At 43.1% G+C, this 20,652-nt stretch overlaps 1 protein-coding gene across 8 annotated transcripts in view; it reads right to left on the reverse strand.

Annotated features, from left to right (window-relative positions):
* USP34 (ubiquitin specific peptidase 34) overlaps positions 1–20,443 on the reverse strand; it is a 137,039-nt gene extending 116,596 nt beyond the window's left edge. For 6 of the 8 annotated variants that reach the window (XM_062609972.1, XM_062609966.1, XM_062610011.1 and 3 more), the window contains exons 1-2: positions 19,978–20,442; positions 18,960–19,004 (exon numbers count right to left, since the gene is read on the reverse strand). In XM_062609972.1, the coding sequence (XP_062465956.1) occupies positions 18,960–19,004; positions 19,978–20,020 (88 nt within the window). In that variant the 5' untranslated portion in view covers positions 20,021–20,442. Of the gene's footprint in view, positions 1–18,959; positions 19,005–19,977 lie in introns of all 8 variants that reach the window. The other 2 variants (XM_062609994.1, XM_062609982.1) reach the window with 2 other exon arrangements.
* Between the last annotated feature and the right edge of the window lie 209 nt (positions 20,444–20,652).

Consider the following 20,652-nt stretch of genomic DNA (forward strand, 5'->3'; position numbering starts at 1 on the left):
ACAGTTCACATCTCCACTTACGCATCAGCTGATTATATATTAGGGCACTGGATTTTGTCTACTGGCCACATTCCTCTCAATGCACAATTATCATTTCCTCTCTGCTCTAAATTTCCATTCACTTCTCCAATTATTTAATTGCTACTCAGATGGAGAATGTCAGCATTCCTCTTGACTGTTTCATTTATAACAAAAATAAGGAATCATTTCCGTATTTCACATGGAATTTCAAGCATTACATGCTCACAAATCCACCTCTCAAGCAAGCTTTGTGGCAAAGGTTCTCCAACAGACCAAGCTCGTCAGAATCATAGAATCATAGAATAGTTAGGGTTGGAAAGGACCTTAGGATCATCAAGTTCCAAACCCTCTGCCGTAGGCAGTGACACCTTACGCTAAACCATATCATCCAAGGTCTCATCCAACCTGGTCTTCAACACTGCCAGGGATGGAGCATTCACAACCTCCCTGGGCAACCCATTCCAGTGCCTCACTACTCTAACAGGAAAGAATTTCCTTCTTATTTCCAATCTAAACTTCCCCTGTTTAAGTTTTAACCCGTTACCCCTTGTCCTGTCACTACCGTCCCTAATGAAGAGTCCCTCCCCAGCATCCCTATAGGCCCCCTTCAGATACTGGAAGGTTGCTGTGAGGTCTCCACGCAGCCTTCTCTTCTCCAGGCTGAACAGCCCCAACTTCCTCAGCCTGTCTTCATACGGGAGGTGCTCCAGTCCCTTGATCATCCTCGTGGCCCTCCTCTGGACTTGTTCCAACAGTTCCATGTCCTTTTTACGTTGAGGACACCAGAACTGCACACAATACTCCAGGTGAGGTCTCATGAGAGCAGAGTAGAGGGGCAGGATCACCTCCTTCGACCTTCTGGTCACGCTCCTTCTGATGCATCCCAGGATACGGTTGCTTTCTGGGCTGCGAGCGCACACTGAAGCTGGCTCATGTTCAGTTTCTCATCAACCAACACCCCCAAGTCCTTCTCCACAGGGCTGCTCTGAATCTCTTCTCAGCCCAACCTGTAGCTGTGCCTGGGATTGCTCCGACCCAGGTGTAGGACCTTGCACTTGGCATGGTTAAACTTCATGAGGATGGCATCAGCCCACCTCACAAGCGTGTCGAGGTCCCTCTGGATGGCATTCCTTCCCTCCAGGGTATCAACCGAACCACACAGCTCGGTGTCATCGGCAAACTTGCTGAGGGCGCACTCAACCCCACTGTCCATGTCAGCAACAAAGATGTTGGACAAGACCGGTCCCAACACCGATCCCTGAGGGACACCACTCATTACTGGTCTCCAGCCGGACATTGAGCCATTGACCACAGCTCTTTGTGTGCGGCCATCCAGCCAGTTCTTTATCCACCAAGTGGTCCATCCGAAACTTAACCTCTTTTCCAGCCCCAGCCTTACGAGGCATTATGTGATCATACAATCACAGAATAGTTTGGGCTGGAAGGCACCTTAAGATTACAGTTCCAACCCCTTGCCATGGGCAGGGACACCTCACACTAGACCATGTCGCCCAAGGCTCTGGCCAGCCTGGCCTTGAACACTGCCAGAGATGAAGCATTTACTTCTCTGGGCAGTCTGTTCCAGTGCCTTACCACCCTCACAGTAAAGAACTTCATCCTTGTATCTAACCTGAACTTCCCCTATTCTAGTTTGAACCCATCACCCCTTGTGCTACCACTACAGACCCGGAAGAGTCCTTCTCCAGCATCTATCAATACAGATTTCCAGAAACTAAAGCTAATGAGAAATTCTACTGGCACAGATCACAAAGTGAAGCTCAGAGGAATATCACTTCAGAGGATAATCCCAGAAAACAAATACATATTCTTTGAAATAATGACATTACATATGCACATACATACAGATTTTCATATATATGCACACATACAAATACTAAGAGACTGCTTTTTGTGTATTTCTGTAAGATACCATTAAACTTCAAACATTGCTTTGCTGTCTCACTCCTGGAGGGCTCTGAAGATCCCTACCTAACACTGGCACAGTCCAGAAGTGACAAGCAGACTAGAAGATAGGTATCACTTGATAATACTTTTTATTTCAAACAACAAAAATTACCATGGCACTTGACTCTTTTAAGGCCAAAGCACAGCCCTGAAGAAACCAACAACTGTCAAACAATTCAGGTCAAGCTCACCACAAAAAGACAGATCCTAAACTATAGATAGTATCTAAAACCAGAATTGTCCAGCATAAAAGGTTCATAAAACCTTCATTTTGTGCATGTTGCGAGCAGTGTTTCAAACTTTACACAACAACCACTGACAGTAATTTAGTAGCAAACCTAATTCTAACTTGCAGGATCTTACATATACTTCATAAAATTCCTTTCAGCCCCACATCACCCTACTTAAAACACACACACACTAACAAGTAGAATGGTAACTCAACTTCCAGAGCAGCCTTTTCACTGCAATAGCTTGAAGTGATCCCGAATTTCCCTCTATGAGGATAAGAAAATCTGCAGAACTCAAAGTAAACTGGTACTTTAAAAGCTGTAATTCCACATAAAGTGTACGGAAGGGAGAAGTTATGGAAATACTGAAGTTAACGCCTCAGGTCAGAAAAATCAGGAGGTATATGCACTCGTTGAAGAAACCTGTTATGCTCCTGTTTATACACTCTACATCTCACATGTAGAACAGCTTCAACTGGGCTTATTCACTAATCATTCTAATTAGTACAGTGGCTACATACACCATTTCCCTTTGCTCTTCTGAAAGGGATAATATTGTTGTTGTTCCTGATATACTCAGGGAGCACAAAACAGCAGCAACGACAGAGGCTGCAGAAGTCTGTACCACTCTAAGAAGGGTACTGACATATCTGGCTAGGACTCTCCTACTGAACCTCAGCTGAAGCTCTCTCTTGCTCCTTAGCAGAAAGGGTATTTTTCAGCTCAGCTAATTTATGTCCTCCCAACCAGAATTTAAATCTTAGGCTTTTGCATACTTGTCTTATTCAGAATACCAACTTTGTGGATACTCTCGATTTATAGCACCGCTCTTTAGGGACACAGCTGTTTGAAGTACACCAACAATTGGTTATGAAGCCTATTATTTAATTAAATACAGAGAGAAAAGTGATAGAAACACACACATCATCATTCCAGTGCATCTGTTGATTTCAGTCAGTTCTGGAAGGACTCCCTTACTGCGTATGATTTCACTACTGATGATGTCTCTCTCCTGTCAAAGTAGTTTTCTTCAAACCTGAATGGGCCAGTAGTTAAAACAGACTCATTCACACATAAATAAAGCAGGTGCTTTTATTCTCGCTCATATTCGAGCGTCCTGCATGCCTTAGATCCTCCTTATTAACCTGTTGCTTCCCAAACTGTCACACTTCCAGTGTTTCTAACCTGGCAAAAACCACCATGACAAACTTTTCCAGAAACTTTCCTGTGACAAGCCTCCTTCTAGCAATGGATCTGACTACCCCCAGTTTCATACCTAAGGCAGCAATTCCCACAGGGTGTGCTAAGGCACGCTTAGGTGCTCCGAGAGCATCTGAAGCACATCCAAGTGCTGCCTGTGTGCTCTAATCAGTCAGAATTGACAGTAAGTGCTACAGAGCTTTACAGCCAGACATTCCATGAGCTCTCTCAGCAGTGGTACTCTAACACTAGGCTCAGCTCCTTCACCCTTTCTCCAGCAGCTGCTTCTTTCTCCAGGCACTCACAACTAGCGATGCCTTCCATAACTCATATCTGAGCTCTCTGGGCTCAACCCTCTTCTTCCTTAAATCTGTCCTAGCACATCTGTCTTCTCCGTTAAAGCCCCTTAGACCTTCTCACCCCCCAATCCTTCTTTTCCCCTTACTTTCCATGTACACAAACACCTTCATCCTGCACTAGATCCAGTTTCAAAATCAACGTAACCCACTTCAAGCCAACACTACTAACAGCATCTGTAGCCATGTATTTCAATAACCGTTACTGCTCCTGCAGGAACCCCAAAAGCCAGACTGGGAACTGAGCAAACTCAATTTATGAATCTAACCAAAAGCCATTCCCATTTTAGTTGGCTTTGTAAGCCACTGAATACTCAGGGTGGGAGCGGTGTAAGGCCGGGGAAGCAAAGTGTGAGGCTGAGAGAAGGCGCTACAAATGCCTTTATAGTCACTAGAGATGTAAACCTTCTCCATCCTATCCGGAGTAATTTCACCCTAATGCTGCTCATCTATATGCAAAGAAAGTAAACATACGGTTACTGTCAGAGTATGGGAAAAAAGAAATGTTGAAGGCCTTAAACAGACACATCCAAGACAGAGACCAGCAGAAAGACAGACAGTACGTATATAAATTCTAGCTAAATATACTCTACAAATACAAAAGATAGGAAATGGGGTCTTTCTGCATACTAGCAATGTCTTATCTCACCGAATCTTTACAAGAAGATGGTTTAGAGATCTTTCTGGACACAGTAACACCATATAGAAAGAGCTGAGCTGCTTAAAACCCCAAAGTAATAATTCTTTATTACTTGATCGTTAACATCTTCTGGTGTGCAAGTTTTCTGAGGCTCTTTAAAAAAGGACAGACTCAAAAATGCAATTGTTTATTCAAGTAGCTGACAAGAAGCCAAAACACACAATGGTCCAAGTGAAGACTTAAATATTTTGGGATAAAAAGAGTATTTTCCTTACTCTCCCATTTTACTTGGCTTGCTTTAAATGAAAACTTGGGCAATTTACCTTATGTTCCACAAAAGGGTGATTTACTAAAAGTTTATTATAGTACTAGAACCAACACAATCTCCCAAGCTAAGAAAACCCCCAACTATTAACACGGCTACTAACCCAAGAAAAAGACACAAAATGTAAATCAACTGCAAAGAAGGGGCAATATCATTTCAGCTATGAACAAACGAAGCTCAGGTCATAAGTGCATTTTTAGCAAGAACTTCAGTGCTACAGGAACAGACTGTAATTAGACCTCAAGGACAACTATCATTCTAGACTTGTGGGGAATATCTTATATCCAAAGGTCACTTATCACACCAAGTACAAAATGACAAGTAAAAAGAATCATTTTCCAAAGCATATTTTCTCTCCTTTCAGAAACATAATATAGTTAAAAAGTCAACAATAGATAACTTTAATAGATTTAACTAATTTCTGCACATTTCAAAGTGTAACAAGGTACAGTTGCATACACAGTACGCTTCCTCTCCTCCCCCAAACCTCATCTGGTAACAGCTTCTCATGGGAAACACTAGATCACTGTCAAAATGGACATTCTGCTCAGAAATTGTTCCCTGACACTCATTAAATACAGGAGACCAGAGCCATACACTGAAAGAAACAGTATTAGGGACAATAATACTAATCTTGAAAGAAATATATACACCATCTTCTGTATAAGTACCACTGTTCACATAGAGAACCAGCGAGTTAATATATTTTTATGCATTGAGATGTTTTCTGTTATTTGTAGGGAGGGTTTTTTTTGCTTATGATCAATAAGTGAGATGATAGCCGCAGAGTTTAGCATCTCCAGTTCCCTTCTACTTCCATTTATTAGAATTACTGTTTTATTATAAAGAATTCATGACTGCCGCAGATTGATTCACCAGAGCTCTTCCAAGCCTTTACAAAGCCATCTTTGACAAGGATCTAAAAGGACAGTGTCAACTTGAAGTTCAATGGTGACAGTTAACTGTCCAAGCTTCCCTGTAACTTTTTAGTGAGGAAAAAACAGTCTTGTCTCCACTCTTCAGCCTCCATAAAACAAAAGCACCCCAGAATACTGACTAGACCCACATAACCAAAGAGTGCTGAAACACTATGGTAGAAGGTACTGTCAAACAAAAAAGCAAGTTAATTCTTCAATATTAGACACATCGTTCTAATGTCAGGTTAATGTAGGAAAATCAGGTCTGTAACCCAAAATAATATAGTATTAAAATTCTATAATCCTATTGTAAGGCACTTCTGGGGCACCTTCATGCTATCTTTACGATACTGAGCTGTCAAAGCCCACCCTCCCCATACCACTACAGCACAGCACTATGGGTAACTATACCTGCTTCCAGCCCACAACACACCTGAATTCATGTGAAGTCTAAATCACACTCTACATGTTTTATATCTATAAATATTCCAACTTGGTAAATTCATTGCTTTCCTGCAAGCTTTTGATTACAACGAAGTATACAGAGATTACAAAACAAATACTAGAGAGACAACATAAAAACTTACAGACAGGAATTAGAAACCCTCTTAAAGTCTCATTTCCTTAGAAAAAACAAACTGTGAACATACTACTGGCCTCTGTCAGACACTTGAACTTTTGAATATCAAAGCAATTTCAGCAAATCTGACAGATTTGCACATCTAAACACTACTAAGTTCTTATATATGGCAATACAGAAGCTATTCAGAAGAGTATGGAAAAAGCAGTTCCAACTAGTCCTCTAACTATCCCCCAAATCAGTCACCTGCTGGTTATTCAGCACCTGCTTAATTCCTCATAGCCACCACCAGATCAGAACAGCCTGAAGTGTTTTAATTCAGTTTTCCAGTGCATAGGATAGTTACACAGCTAGGAGTAGCACAAGTTTTGGTATGCTCATCAGCTAGACAGCACTTTGAAGGTACAACTTCACCTGAACAGGGCAAATCTGCTGATCTTAGGTAAGTGCTACCTTCAACTACCTCCCTGTTTCCCTGCAAACACCACCAAGTTCCCTATTTGAATCTCCACATTTCCCTTTCCATCCTATCTCTCTTTGTTTTCTCCAGCAAACACCTATTTGCCATGATATGCTAATGCAGTCTGAAGCAGAACAGCAGAAGCTGACTCTGAAAAGCTGTATGAAGTATAAAAATTGTCATCTTCCAAAAGTGAAGCCATCCTAAAGTTTTCAGCATTAGGTCACTGATTGCTTTGGGTTAAAATGCCACCTTTAGAATGGCCATAGCCATCTACCTCAGTCAGGAGTTGTCCTGAATAATATTAAGATCTTTTGCCTTTCACCTTCCCAAATAGAACATGCCGCAGCAACTGCTTCCAAGGAGAACAGTTCATATAATTTAAATGCAGTCAAATCTGTTACCAGCTGATAATTTATGCAGAACAGTAGAGCTGGTTCTACCCAGAACTATCCAGATGAGTTATAATCTGAATAAACTCTTAGATACATCACCTCAAACACAAAATGCAACTGTGCTGCTTCATTAACCAGCTTGGGTCCAGAAGCAGCACTGCAGCTTTCAGACAAAGCAAAGCAAAGTTACTTTGCTGTGTAAATTCAACACTGTTCACACAGTTATCCACAGTTCAAAGCCCACAAACACTTCATATCTATGCAGCACTACTCAGCAGCAGAAATTTGGTCTGGACTAGATGGGAATGTTAAATACACCATTCAGGGTGGGTTATGCCAGTGATGGGAGAACAAGCAGTATCATATCCAGCATGGAGGGGGCACAGATACTGAGCGGCATAAGACCACTCATCAAATGTTTCAGGAGCAGAATGAGCTTCATCAGCTAAATACTGTGTAACATGGATATGGCTTTTTTGATCAAACATTAGAGGAAACGGTGTAAGATGAGCCTGTGGAGTATATGGTTGGAATAAGATGGACTAAACTGCGTATCGTTCTGGCTTTGCTGGTCCAAGACGACTCACCAGAAGTCTCAGCGTTGTCCTTTCCAACCCCTCAGGTTCTGAAAGGGCTTACTGCCCCCAGCACCACACAGCAGGAATGAACAAAGGCCGCTCAAGACCAGCACAGTGTGTAAGCTGCTGCATTTCCATGGAAGCCTGAGTGAGGGGAGAAGCAGCCTACAGGTACAGCAAGGGTGAGCCTGGCTCTGGTGGGGTCTATCAGCTTTGGGTCACTGGTAGCCATATCAGATGGAAAGTGTTTGTGACAAGATCTGTGGCATCTTTGTGCTCCTAATGCTTCTGTTATCTTGGGATTTTCAGCAGCAAAGATCCTGCAGCTCTCCCTCACCAGGGAAAAGCAAGTTATATATTACCAAGGAAAAATCCTGTAAAGCAATTTCAAAGCATTTGTGCCACTCACTGGAGTTAAAAACCCAAAAAAAGTACTAGTCTTATTTCAGAGTCCTATTTTAACTCGGTATTGTAAATTGTCTTTGACTCCAAGATAAGACATTACAATTCTGGGAAGGCTGCATTTTCATCTTTATATTAAACTTGTTATAGTTCCTCTTTCAATAAAAAGAAAATAAATCGGCTCAATTTAAGTAGTATTTCCATACAGTGAAGTCTGCTTGACAGCTCCAAAACTTGCACTACATGTGGAAAGTCAGGCTGCCCATCATAATATTTTGACAATGGCCACCACAAGTTTCTTAAAGAATTGATTCAGGATTGGACAAGCACTGCATAAACCCTAAATTTCCAAGCGTATCACTAACTACTCCAAGGTACATTTCAAAGCTAGGGCTGAGACTGTCAATGCCAAAACTACTGCTCTGATAGAGGATTGCTTAACTTCTGTTTAAAACAGAACCACAGAATCACAGAATGCTTTGGGTTGGAAAGGACCTTAAGATCATCCAGTTCCAATCTCCTGCCACGGGCAGGGACACCTCACACTAAACCATGCTGCCCAAGGCTCTGTCCAACATGGCCTTGAGTGCTGCCAGGGACGGAGCATTTACCATGTCTCTGGGCACCCTGTGCCACTGCCTCACCACCCTCACAGTAGAGAACTTCTTCCTCATACCTAACCTGAACTTCTCCTGAAACCAAATGGTTTAAGTTTGAGCCCATCACTCTTTGTCCTATTGCTACAATCCCTGATGAAGAGTCCCTCTCCAGCATCCTTGTAGGCCCCCTTCAGATACTGGAAGCTGCTATGAGGTCTCCACACAGTTTCTCTTCTCCACACTGAACACCCCTAACTTTCTCAGCCTGTCTTGCATTCTTTCCTTGTAATAACATATTAACTGCAAAACCAACAACATCACTACTTGAACAACTCTGGGTTTGAATTCTTGTTCTTTAAACACTCCAGCTCCAAATTTTTAATAAACTACTTTGAGAACATAAACCTCAAAGTTTATCAAACTATTTCAAAAGCAGAACAAAGATTTAACTGCATGAATGAGGTTCCAAAAGCTAAAAAGAGGTTTTCTCTTAATTAAAAGTAGCAAGGAATACAAAAATTAAACTAGGTACTCCAGGAAGCATTCTATTTTCAAGAGAGAACCTTGCAAATGAGTTCAGCTGCACCACTTGGCACACTGTGAATCAGTTACAGAAAACAACAGCAGCTTCCCCCCTACTACCAGAAAGAAAAGGCCCAGGACTGAGCCACCACAGCCAGTAAGAAGCAACAGATTATCAGTAGAAGTACAACACAAGCACCTAATGACTGTGCTCCAGGTGTTAAGGACAAAATCTGTGAGAGGCATATACGATTCATTTATTTCTTACAAAGTATATATAAGCCTGCTCAAGCAAAGAGATAAGGCAGATAAATGGGCAGTGGGTTATTATACTAAATGGAGTTTCAGGCAGCTCCAAGAGGAGCATGCTGAGTATCTGAACTCCAAAGTATGATTTGTTTCCATCAACAGAGACACAAGGAACCATCATTGAAAAGGGAGAATAAAACAGTAAGAATACTAAGGATAGACAAGCAGGAAAGCTGCATTGTCCCTCAACCTTCACATAGAGGCTCCAGTATTGCACTCGACTTTTGCTAGATAATCTGTATTTACTAATCCACTGAAACAGTGTAGTAATTTATTGGATAAAGCATAATTATAGACTGACTTTTCCTGAAAGCTTGGAGACTAAAAGAAGTAAGAGCTGGCTGAAAGCAAAGCCTATGGCCTATATATACACAAGTATCTCCAAGATGCAGTGAAGCTTCATAACAAGCATATCCCCCCCCCCCCCCCCCCCAAGCATATTTACAGATGTCATTCTTGTTTTGTTAGTCCCTTATCAGCAAGGACACATAGGTCAGGAGCTGTAATTATGGCTAAACACAATGCACAAAGCCAACTCACTTTGGAAAGATTGAGACTAGCACTGTTAAGACTCAGAAAGTTTCCAAGATTGTGATGAAAACTGATCTCAAATCTGATCGACTTGATCAGACTGTATTACTTTAAATACTACATCTGCAGATCAAATACTGAAACTTAATACTTGAAATACTCTGTGGTAAAAGTTTAATTTTAAAGATTAAGAAAAACAGTAGGTCAGAAAAGGAAGAAAACACAGCTATTTCAACCATAAGTTAACTACCAACAGCAATTCTTAACCATGAAAGAAGTCAGAAACTAGCCAATGCAGCAATTTACTGCACTGACCATCCTTAAATCAAGCAAAACGACCTACTTTCAACGGGCTCCTGAGCTCACACTCCAGTGTTATCCTATACTAGTTCCAAGAAGGAAAATAAAAGTTGTTCAGACTCTTGTATCAACTGGTGATGTTAGCCAAGGATGTAATTCCACCATATGCCTTCTGTCAAAACACTAGGTGACTGAAAAGGGTGGAATAAACTGTGCTATAGGTAAGCCCTTCACAGATAGGCCATTTCCCAAATTCCCCAGAAGATTGCGATATTCTGGTGCTTCTACAGCTTTTCTGGAGTTGTCCTCCCTTGCAAAGATGCCACTGTCCATTTCCAGCGCTGTTCACAGGTTCTCCAAACAGAAAGAGTACACAAGTGAAAACAGTGTTGGTTTTGTTGATGCCCAAAGAGTTCAGAATGAAAACAGATCATGAGATCTGCAAGAAGCAGACCCCCAGCAGAAGGGGATTCTGAAAAACACAGGGGGTTTCAGTTCACATACACTTAACCAAAAATTCACTAGCGGTAAAAACAAAGGGGGTTGTACTACAACTTAAATGACGAAGAATTTAATAGTTACACATCAGTGACTAATAAACAGCAACTGACCCCTTCTTGGAAATGAAGTTACGCTCTCATTAAAAGTTACCAAATCCCCCCAAAATGAGTTGAGAAGTGGAATGGAGACAAAGACAATGAATGGTGCACAACACAGCATATAACACACACATTAATACCACACCATTTGTACACGTCTTATACCTATGGTTTCCTACAGAGAACATGTAGGAGGCTAATGGAAAACTACCTTCTCCAGAAAAATCCACCTGCAGTTTAAAAATGGGACGTCTACTCTTGTTAAGTGGAGAGAAATACTTCATGTTTTGAGGGCACTGGTTTTACACAAGTCAGAAATTAGAACTGATGCACTTCTATAGCTGGAAGAAAAAAAAAAACCACCAGACAATTTTTCCAAGGCTTGCAGAAAGCTCCAGTTATTCTTCATGAACCTGCCAAAAAGGAGCTACAAAAAATATCCCTGCCTGCTCAATAGCACAGCAGGTATGGAAGTAGCACATTCACAGCTATTAAGGGATCTATACAGTCTTAAAGAGCAGTGTATACAGTAAGCCTTTTGACTAACATATTTAATGACCACAGTGCCCTGCCTTCCTTTAGCGTTCATCCTGAACTTTTCTCTGTTTCTGCATACAATTACACAGACTTAAAGTTCTCAAGTAAAAGTCAATGAATCAAATAGTGCAATAAATCCGAGTCTTCTTCAACCTAGTGTGAAAAAGGCAACAAAAAGCTTTGCCGCTCGCTTCTTAGATGGGAATCAATGATCTGCTGATGGATGCTGATCTAGAAACTGTGCCTCAACTGTTGTGTAGTTTTGAAGTCTTATTTACAGACCTTCTACACATTCACCCAAAGGTGCTTTTTGTGAGAAGTTTCAACTTCTTCAACCAGTTGTTCCAGCACTAAACCTCCCTGAGGAGTTCTATACATATGCATACAGCTGTAAAGCACTTGCACCAGATCTCCTCAAGAAGTCCACCTTTACCATACATGCCAGACCTGGAAAATTCCAAAAGTAAAACTTTGGAAAACTACAAATTAGCTGAGTATTTTTACCAAGTGTTGAGAAAACCACAGAGATTCTCGCAGTTGCACACCCAGGGCTAGCATTCAGATTTACAGATAGATTCCCATACAAGAAAAGAAGTTAAGAATGGCTTCTCACCTTTTCACATATTGGATTCTAGAAACTGCTGATTTGCTACACAAAATGAAAAACAGGAATTACCCCAACATGTGCTTAAACAACAGAAATGAAAAGGCCACAACTATGCTTAATTGCAGCATTGAGTAATCATCACAACCATTTGCTCCTGAAGATGGCAAGATTATTTTTCATGTTGTCCCAGCATCCTGAGGACAAAAATGCAGAGCTTAGCTTGCAAAACTCCTGCCTTACCGGCTACCTGAGCTGGTAAAACTAACAGATGAGCTACATTTAAGCAAGGAATTAAAAAAAATTAAAAGTACATCATAAACCCCACTCTATACAGAGAACCTTTCTCTCCCTCACTAAGAAACTCTCTTCTGTACAGTGGGAGCCTTTACAGGACTTGTTGGAAGCACCAGGATGCCCGTGTAGCACTGCCATCATCCACAGGCAACATGTGACTGTGCCATTTCTCATCTTTTCTGAATCAGACCGAAACAGTCCTACAGAGAATACTGGAATGGAAAAGAAAAAAATCTACTATGGAAGCCTGTTAAAAGAAACAGTAATATGAAGATGCAGGATTATACATACGTCAACACCTAAGAATTAAGCAGGATGAGAGAGGGAAAAGCAGAAAGAGCATATGGGTAAGCAGAACAGAAATTGAGAAATGGAAAAGATTATGAGCACAGAAAAATAACAACTTTGAAAGCTAACAGAAGAGTTGCAAGAAAGATGGGGTACAGGATAGAGTATGATTGTCAGGTATTTAGATGAAACTAAATACTGAAAGAAGAAACACAAGAAATTAAAGGAACCAAGAAGTAAACACTGCATTCTCCTTCCATTCTCTAAAACACCGAATTGCAGACTGCTCATCACTTGTCCACAGAACATGATTCCAGGAAGCAAGATCTGCTTTTCTGACTCAGTGTTACTAGAACACAGGAAGGCAGACACAAACTGCAGTGACACAGAGAAATCAAAGCAGCAAGGAATTAAAAGCCACAAAGTAAAAAGTCAGTATTAACAATGAAGAAACAGGTTTTTATGTTTAACATGGGAGAAAAATAAGGAAAAAGGAATTCTACAAATGAAAAGAAAGGGTAAATCTCATAATCCCCTGGAGCCACACAAGTCCCTCCATGAAAGACAGAACTGTTGGTCCTCCAGAAGCCAAAGCATCGCCTCCCAGGCAGGCAGAGGGGAACAGGCCCAGCGTCTGCTCTCCAAGGTACTGCCCCTCCAACCACAGCTCAGAATTCCCAGCCCAAGCATCCTTTTACTGCCAATTCCCCCACATCACTTGAGCATCTAAGGACGATTTTAACAGTGAGTCTCCCTCAAGAACTAACACTGATAACATCCAGGATAGACTAAACCACATCAGTTAGCACATGTCTCAGGAATTGCTCGGGAGTTCTATAACTTGAAAATGACCCTTAGAGTAAAAGCCATGCAGTGCCAAGTGGCACGGAAAAGAACGTACCTAACAGGAAGTTTTCCCCCACAGGAAGCAAGATGACTTTAAGTTCTACACTAGTCAAAGATCTTAAAAAAAAAAAAAAATAATAAAGCAAAGGATCTTTTTGTTTCTTGATTTTCCTTGAAATTATTCACATAACTAAGCAAGAATATAGCCAGAGAGCCTGCGCAGGCCCATTATGAGGAAGGCTGAGAGCATCTGCAGCATATGAGAAGCTTTACTATAAATAATTTCCTTAATATTACATAGAATCAGAATGGTTTGGGTTGAAAAACACCTTAAAATCATCTAGTTCCAACCCCCCTGCCATGGGCAGGTACACTTTGGTAAGAAATGTAAGGATGTTTGTTTCTATGGCTTTCTTAAGCCTTAAAGACAATGTAACAGTACTTATCCAACAGAAGATTTCCCTAAACACAAAGAGAAAGACCTCAGAAAATACATGTCAACGGTCCATAACTCACAGCAAAACTCAGCAGAATGGGGTTTATGTAACCTCATCTTCAGCATCAGTGATCAAGAGGCTTGAGCAATGAGAAAGACCCGGTCTCAAGCAGCCTGAACAGGAAAAGTTTCAGGACAAAATCATTTTTGATCACATCAAATAACATGAACCAAAATCATTGCACAGAACAAAAGCTGAAATATCTTTCTAAAAATAGAAGCCTTTTAGCTATTAAAGTCACAGAGTTTTTCCTTCACTGCTTTGCAATTACACACAAGTTAAAGGAACTTCATCTTAGTGTCACCTTCCCTTTTGCTTTAGAAAGTTCACAACTAGAAAGGATACAAGTTCCATATTTTTTCCTCTGGTTACTGGGATTCATTTGGAGTAGCCCTTCACCACAGTCCATGAGAGCTGTAATTTGGCAATACTACTATAAAGGAAAAGTTATTTTCATTTTCCTTTAAGTCTGGCTGTTCATCCCCTTAGAAAGGGGCAAAGGCAAAAGTAAGCATGAAACAACTACTGAATTCATTTTTGTAAGTAACTGAGCTTCTTTTTTTCAACAGGAGACAGTAAAGATTTAGGCTAGTGGAATAAAGTTGTACAATAGTCTCTGCAGAAATTCTGAACATGGAAATATGATGCAAGTGAAAACATGAATCTCTAAAAAAAAGAGAAAAAAGAAAAAGCCATGAAACACAGACAACTGCTTTACGGCTCTGCACAAGAGGAATCATCAGTCAAGTGAAACCCTAGATCTGCACAAAACACTAGGGATAGCCAAAAAATCAATACTGAAGCTTACAGGCAACCACTGAACAAGTGACAGCAGCTGTTGGAGACCAAATGATATTAATTATGCAGTATTTGTAATAATCTTACTATAACATATACCCAATATCTAAAATTATAGATGAATATTCACAGCATAAAATATTCATCTTCTCCAAGCCCCAAAGAGCAAACCAAATGCTGCAATGTTCAGGAATACTTCAATTTCTAACCTACCCCAAGGTAAGCACGGCCTCACTCAACCCCTACATCTACTTTTCATTATTTCCTAAATGCCAAAACTACATGACAAGAAGTCCAGCATCTTCAGCATCCAAATACAGGGCTATCCTGAAGCTATACAAACAGTAAAACACTCCTGAATCTCAAGTGTTTTATGAACCTGATCATACTGGGAGTGGTTCTGCAGGCCAGCTGACAGTGGTAACAGACAAAACAACAAATATTAGTGTACATCCATCTCCTGTGCTTGACTAAACTGTGTCGGTTTTGGTTTAGGTTTTACTGTATATTTTACTAAAGGCTTAACAGAAAACAAGAAAAATGGCCTGCAAGCTTGTGTAATAGAATGATACCTGGGAGACTCTATTCATCAATGTGAGCTGATTTCATAAAGTTTCAGAGCTGCTAGGAAAAAGAATGGACTAAAAAGGCGATCACTGGAGAAAGCGAAGCAGAATGCTGGGAAGAAAACCTTAGTTCCCAGAAACCAAGAGCCAGGAATAACCCTGGCCTACCAAAGCTACCTAAACCCACAATAGCCACTGTATAATGAAACCTCATTTTTCCATGTTGCATTTTTTTTTCCTTACTTTTATACTAAACACCAAGAACAAAACAAACCTAAACCAAAATCGTCTATGGAGTTTTAAGTCAACACACATCAGCACCAGCTGCAATCCCAAAGGGAAGCCTGGTAGGTAACCAAGCCCAGTCATGCTCTCTGGGACACATCACAGCCAGGACTACGGGCCCATCCTGAGGATGAGATTTCAACTTCAAACTAAGAGGCAGTGCTCCCAGGCACATGACAATGATCTTGCAGTCAAACACTTACCATGGAGCATCACATACTCTACACTTAGAAGCAAAGCCTGTGTAAATGTCCAGAGATAGCCTGGTTCTGTAGGTAGTTCAAACTATTACCCTGGCTTCACCTGTGACAGAGCAACCTGCAAAACTGTGGTGTGAAAGACTCGAGGCAGCAAAATCCCTGTTTGAGGTTATATTTCTGTATTTTCTGGCTTACTTTAGGGTTAATACTATCTGGGTGCCTGTGCAGTGCCTACCAAAACAGAAGTATCCTGATCAGGGCCCCTGGACAGCACACTAATGTAAATACTACTAAAGCACAAATGAAACTCAATATAATCCCTCCTAGACTGACAAGAGCTGGCATCCAGAGAAACCAAGGAATGTGCAGTGTGTCGATAGCAGGGTTCATTCTGGGATACAGAATGCTGTAAATTAACATGAAAGCACATTATGTTCTCCACACATTTTTCCTGCAAAAAATGTGTACATTTAAGTGAGCCCCTATAATTAATGACATGAGAATCTGTTCTAAAGTCTTTTGTGAATCAAGTGCCCTTATCTTAAATAGTAAACTATTGTGTCTTGTTTTCTTTCTATTTAAGGCTACTAAAAAGGTTTACGTTGTGGAAGATCACTTGAGAAATCAGACCAGCGTTTTCACAGGCTTTATTCCTATTAAAGCCCTGCCTAGGAAGAGGTAAGTGATGCCAACATACTTCCAGCACTCAATGAGAAATTAAGACTGTTTACTCTGAGTGGACAACAGATTGTCTTGAAATGCAAGAAACTACTTTGTAGCCTGGGCATTTCATTGAGGAACTTGTGTTTTACCAAGTTCTTGGATCAGATCATAACTTGAAGCTACTACTACTACTCAAGAAATAACCTCAAGATCAGGGAGTTCACTGGATTTCATACTTAGATCAAATGCTGAAAACAAACATGCTGCAAGAGGAAAAAAAGGGGGGAAAAACCCAAACAAAAAAAAACCCCCAACAAAAGCAACACTGCTGCTTTTGTCCATAAAACATTGCCCACTTCTTATGCTTAAGCATAGCAATGAAGTTTTGTGTTAAATATATATATACACACACATACGCATACATGTGACCAAAAATTAAGTCCTTCAAGCTACAGGTTTCCAGTCCCATAGACCTCAGATGGCCCTTAGGAATGCCACAGAAGCAGGTCCACTGACTGACTATCTGTTACAAAACGAGGCCTAAGGACCTGGAGTCTTGTACTGAGCTTTAGCAAGACCTAACCCTGGGCCTACACAAAGGTCACTGCTAGACAAAAGCTCCAGCTCTGCATGCTGTTCTGAGGTGTGGATTAATACTGTACCAGTTTATAGTGGGACTAATATGTTTATAATAAAAATATGCCTGGCTGCTTGCAGAATTGTTAAATCCCATCCTCCTGTCATCCATAAATCAGTATCTTCTGCTGAAGAAAACTGGAGCTTCCCATGTGTCCTTTTCAAAACAATCCATCAAGAGTTGTTAGTCAATTCACTTTCTACATGGCCTGTCCTACAACTGGTACCAAATAACTATTTTGTAAACATTAGGGTAAATGAAGACAAAGGGCAGTATGTGTTCCATCTAAAAATGTCTGGTTTAGGAAGAAACCTCTAAAACAATCTAGATTATGTTTCCTGGACCTCTTTCAAAATGCTGTTTCAGTAGGCTCAGTGAAGAGGCGATCCCAAATGCTCGGCGGGCAGCAAAAGAAGCTGCTGGCAGTCTCTGGCTCACACATTCTGGGCATGACCTCATTCTTTACTACCAGTTTTCATTTTCACTGCAGCATTTCAAAACCCAAGGCTTGACATTATTTTTGTGCATTACTCTTAATGACTGCTTCAGAAATGCAAAGAAGACAACTTCAAGTCAGAAAAGGAACTATACCTCCCTTGCAACTCGTTCTCATGCAGTGAGGAGGTAGGTGGCACACAGGGCACCATCATATATACCTTCATCTCCAAACACACACGTCAAGTAGTTATGTTTATTTATGTGCTTGTTTCTCTGAATGGAAAGCCAAACCTGACAGTAGCTGGTCAGATAAGTATACAGCAATAGTGGTGCATAATCTCCCTAATAAATTTGACTTCAAAGGCAGATTTCCCAAACATAAGTAGCAGGTTTACATCTTAAACTACACAGAACCATTGAGTTATCCATACCCTAGTTACAGATTTAAAAAAGAAACAGTTAAAGTGATTTAAGATACTACTTTATCTGTCGGGGAATATCTAGCAGTCTAAATCCCAATTACCTTAAAATGGTTCTAAAAATAAGTCCATACTGGAATTACAGAGATTTCTTGAAATACCATATTTAACATTACAACTTTTTCCCCCTATTTTATCATACCAATCATCTTGATCACATCTGAGCAATGATTATTTACCCATCCATCAAAACCAAAGTTCTCTCTTCAAACAACAGTTGTCATCAATGCATCACTGACAGTTTAGTCTCATTTTGAACCTACTGTTTAAATAAGCATTCGGTCTCTAATACCAACACATTCCCCACTCCTCCAGTTGAGAAAGATAAGATACAAGATGTAAATTAAGTAAACATCACAACAATTGCTCAAAACAAGATGCTGGAATGACAAGCTTACTCAAACTTGGCAAACATTTTGAACAACCCAACAGATCTCTTTAACATTCAGTCTGATTTATTCCAGCTTCTTGGCTCCCCCGAAAGCTAGTTCTATACATACGTTTTTGCTTTTCAAATAACACACCAGCCATCACTGAACATTGTTCTTTCCCCAGCAAGAGGCCAACACTGGACTACCATAGTATGCACTGATACGTTTTAGGAATAAGCAACCGCCGCAAGCAACTAGGCCTCACAAGAGTTAAGGAAAAGAAAACTCTCCCCAAATCCTGTTCTAGGAAGTATTCTGTGCTTCGCTTTACTGGAAGATTATTTGCCTCTACGCAGACTGCAGTGTGCAACCAGGAAAAATGGTTCCGATTCGAGATAGCCAAACTTCCCGCTAATCACAACTTCAGCTCGTTAAATTCCTTAGCATCTCTACAAACGTTGGGTTTCGGTCTTTGTTCATGAAGCAGTGCACAGAGACAAGCCTCGGAAAGGCCGGGACGGTACCTTGCCTGCCGCGGGGAACTGGGAGCAGGTTCCACACGAGGCCTACTGCAGAAGGGTAAAGAGGATCCCGCGCCCAAAATGAAGACCGGTTTCAGCCGTACCGGGGGGAATACCTGCCCTATCAACCCTCCCACCCTCCCGGCCGCTCTGCTAATGCTCGTAAAGAGGAAACTTCGGAAGGAAGCAAGAGACCACCCCCGAAGCGAAACACCCGGGAGCTCCTTCTCCCTCCACCTCCCCCCCCCCTCCGGCAGCCCGGCCCTCGCAAAGCCGAGCCAGGCTCCTTCAGGCGCCGGCTCCCTCACTGCCAAGCAGTCACTACGGAGAAATAGGTACCCGAAAACCCTCTCCACCGCGTCCCCCATTCCCCCCCACCCCACCCCGTCCACACCACACCGCGGACAGGCGAGGGGGAGGGGGGAGGCAGGATCACTCAGAGCCGCCTTGTCTGCTGCTTAAAAGGGACCCAGCCCAGGCCCGGCCTCCAGCTGCTCAGCAGCCACCGGAGCGGCTCCCGGGCACCTCCTCAAGCCCAGCGAGGAGCCAGCTAGGCCCCGCCGCGGCTTCCCGGGGATGGGGAGCGAGGAGCGGGCTCCTTACGCCGGCGGCAGGGTCACGTCCCCGCCCGGCCCCACACGCAGACACCCGGGGGGCAGGCGGGAAAGAGGGAAAGGTGGCGGAGGGAGGAAGGAAGGGGGGGAGATTGGGGAAAGGCCCGGCGGGGACAGCCCCTCAGCGCACCCGCCCCAGGCCGCAAGTCGCCCGGCCCCGGTGTGGAGAGAAGGGGAAGAAGGAAGCCGCAGAGCAGGCTCTCCCTCTATGGCCACCCCGCAGAGAGGGAGAGAGGTAACCCCGCGCCCAGGAGGCCCAAGCCAGGCGGCGAGCAGGGAAGGGAAGGCTAAGGAAGGAGATGAAGCGGGGTTATAACCCAGCCCGTGTAGAGGAGGGTACGTGGGGTCCCGGCCCGGGGCGAGGAGCGCCGGGGGGGAGGGTAGCGGGGGAGGGCGGCCGCACTTACTCTCATTTAACACCTCCAGCAGCTCGGCGCAGCTCTCACACATTGTTCATTAACAGCAGCAGCCGCCGCCGCCGCCTCCTCCCGACCATTGATTGATCCACTCGGTGCTGCTGATTGATGATTGATGGGGGCCGGGGCGGGGGTCAGCCGGGGGGGGGGGGGGGGGCGGGGAAGGAGGGGGCGGGAAGGAATAGGAAGAGAAGGGAAGGGGGGGGAAGAGGCAGGGACCGGTCTGGGATCCGGGGGAAGGGGGGGATGGGGCGGCTGATCAATGCAAATGAGCCTGTGGCGGCGGCGGTAGCGGCGGGGAGGAGAAGCCGAGTCACTCACTGGCTCCCAGTGACTCCACGCGCCGCCATTTTGCTGAGGGGGAAGGAGGAGGAGGGGGACCGGGGCGCTCGGGCTCAGCTCGGCAGTTTCCGACCAGGCAGCAGGCGAAGGTGGCCGAGTCCCTCCTCCTCCCTTTCCTTTTCGCTCCGCCTATCCCACCCCAGGGCCGAGCGGCGGGCTGCCGAGCGGGGAGGAGGAGGAGGAGGAGGAGGAGGAGGAGGAGGAGGAGGAGAAGGAGGAAAGGGGCGGGCCGGCAGCCGGGGCCGGGAGGGTAAAATGGCGGCGGTCGGCGGCGGTTGCGGCTCGGCGCGCGCCCGGGCTGGGAAGGGCGGGAAGCGCTGTTTC

The sequence above is a fragment of the Pezoporus occidentalis genome, unplaced genomic scaffold (assembly GCF_034315485.1).
Source record: "Pezoporus occidentalis ecotype Australia unplaced genomic scaffold, CSIRO_AGI_Poc_V1 ctg10, whole genome shotgun sequence".
Lineage (NCBI taxonomy): Eukaryota > Metazoa > Chordata > Aves > Psittaciformes > Psittacidae > Pezoporus > Pezoporus occidentalis.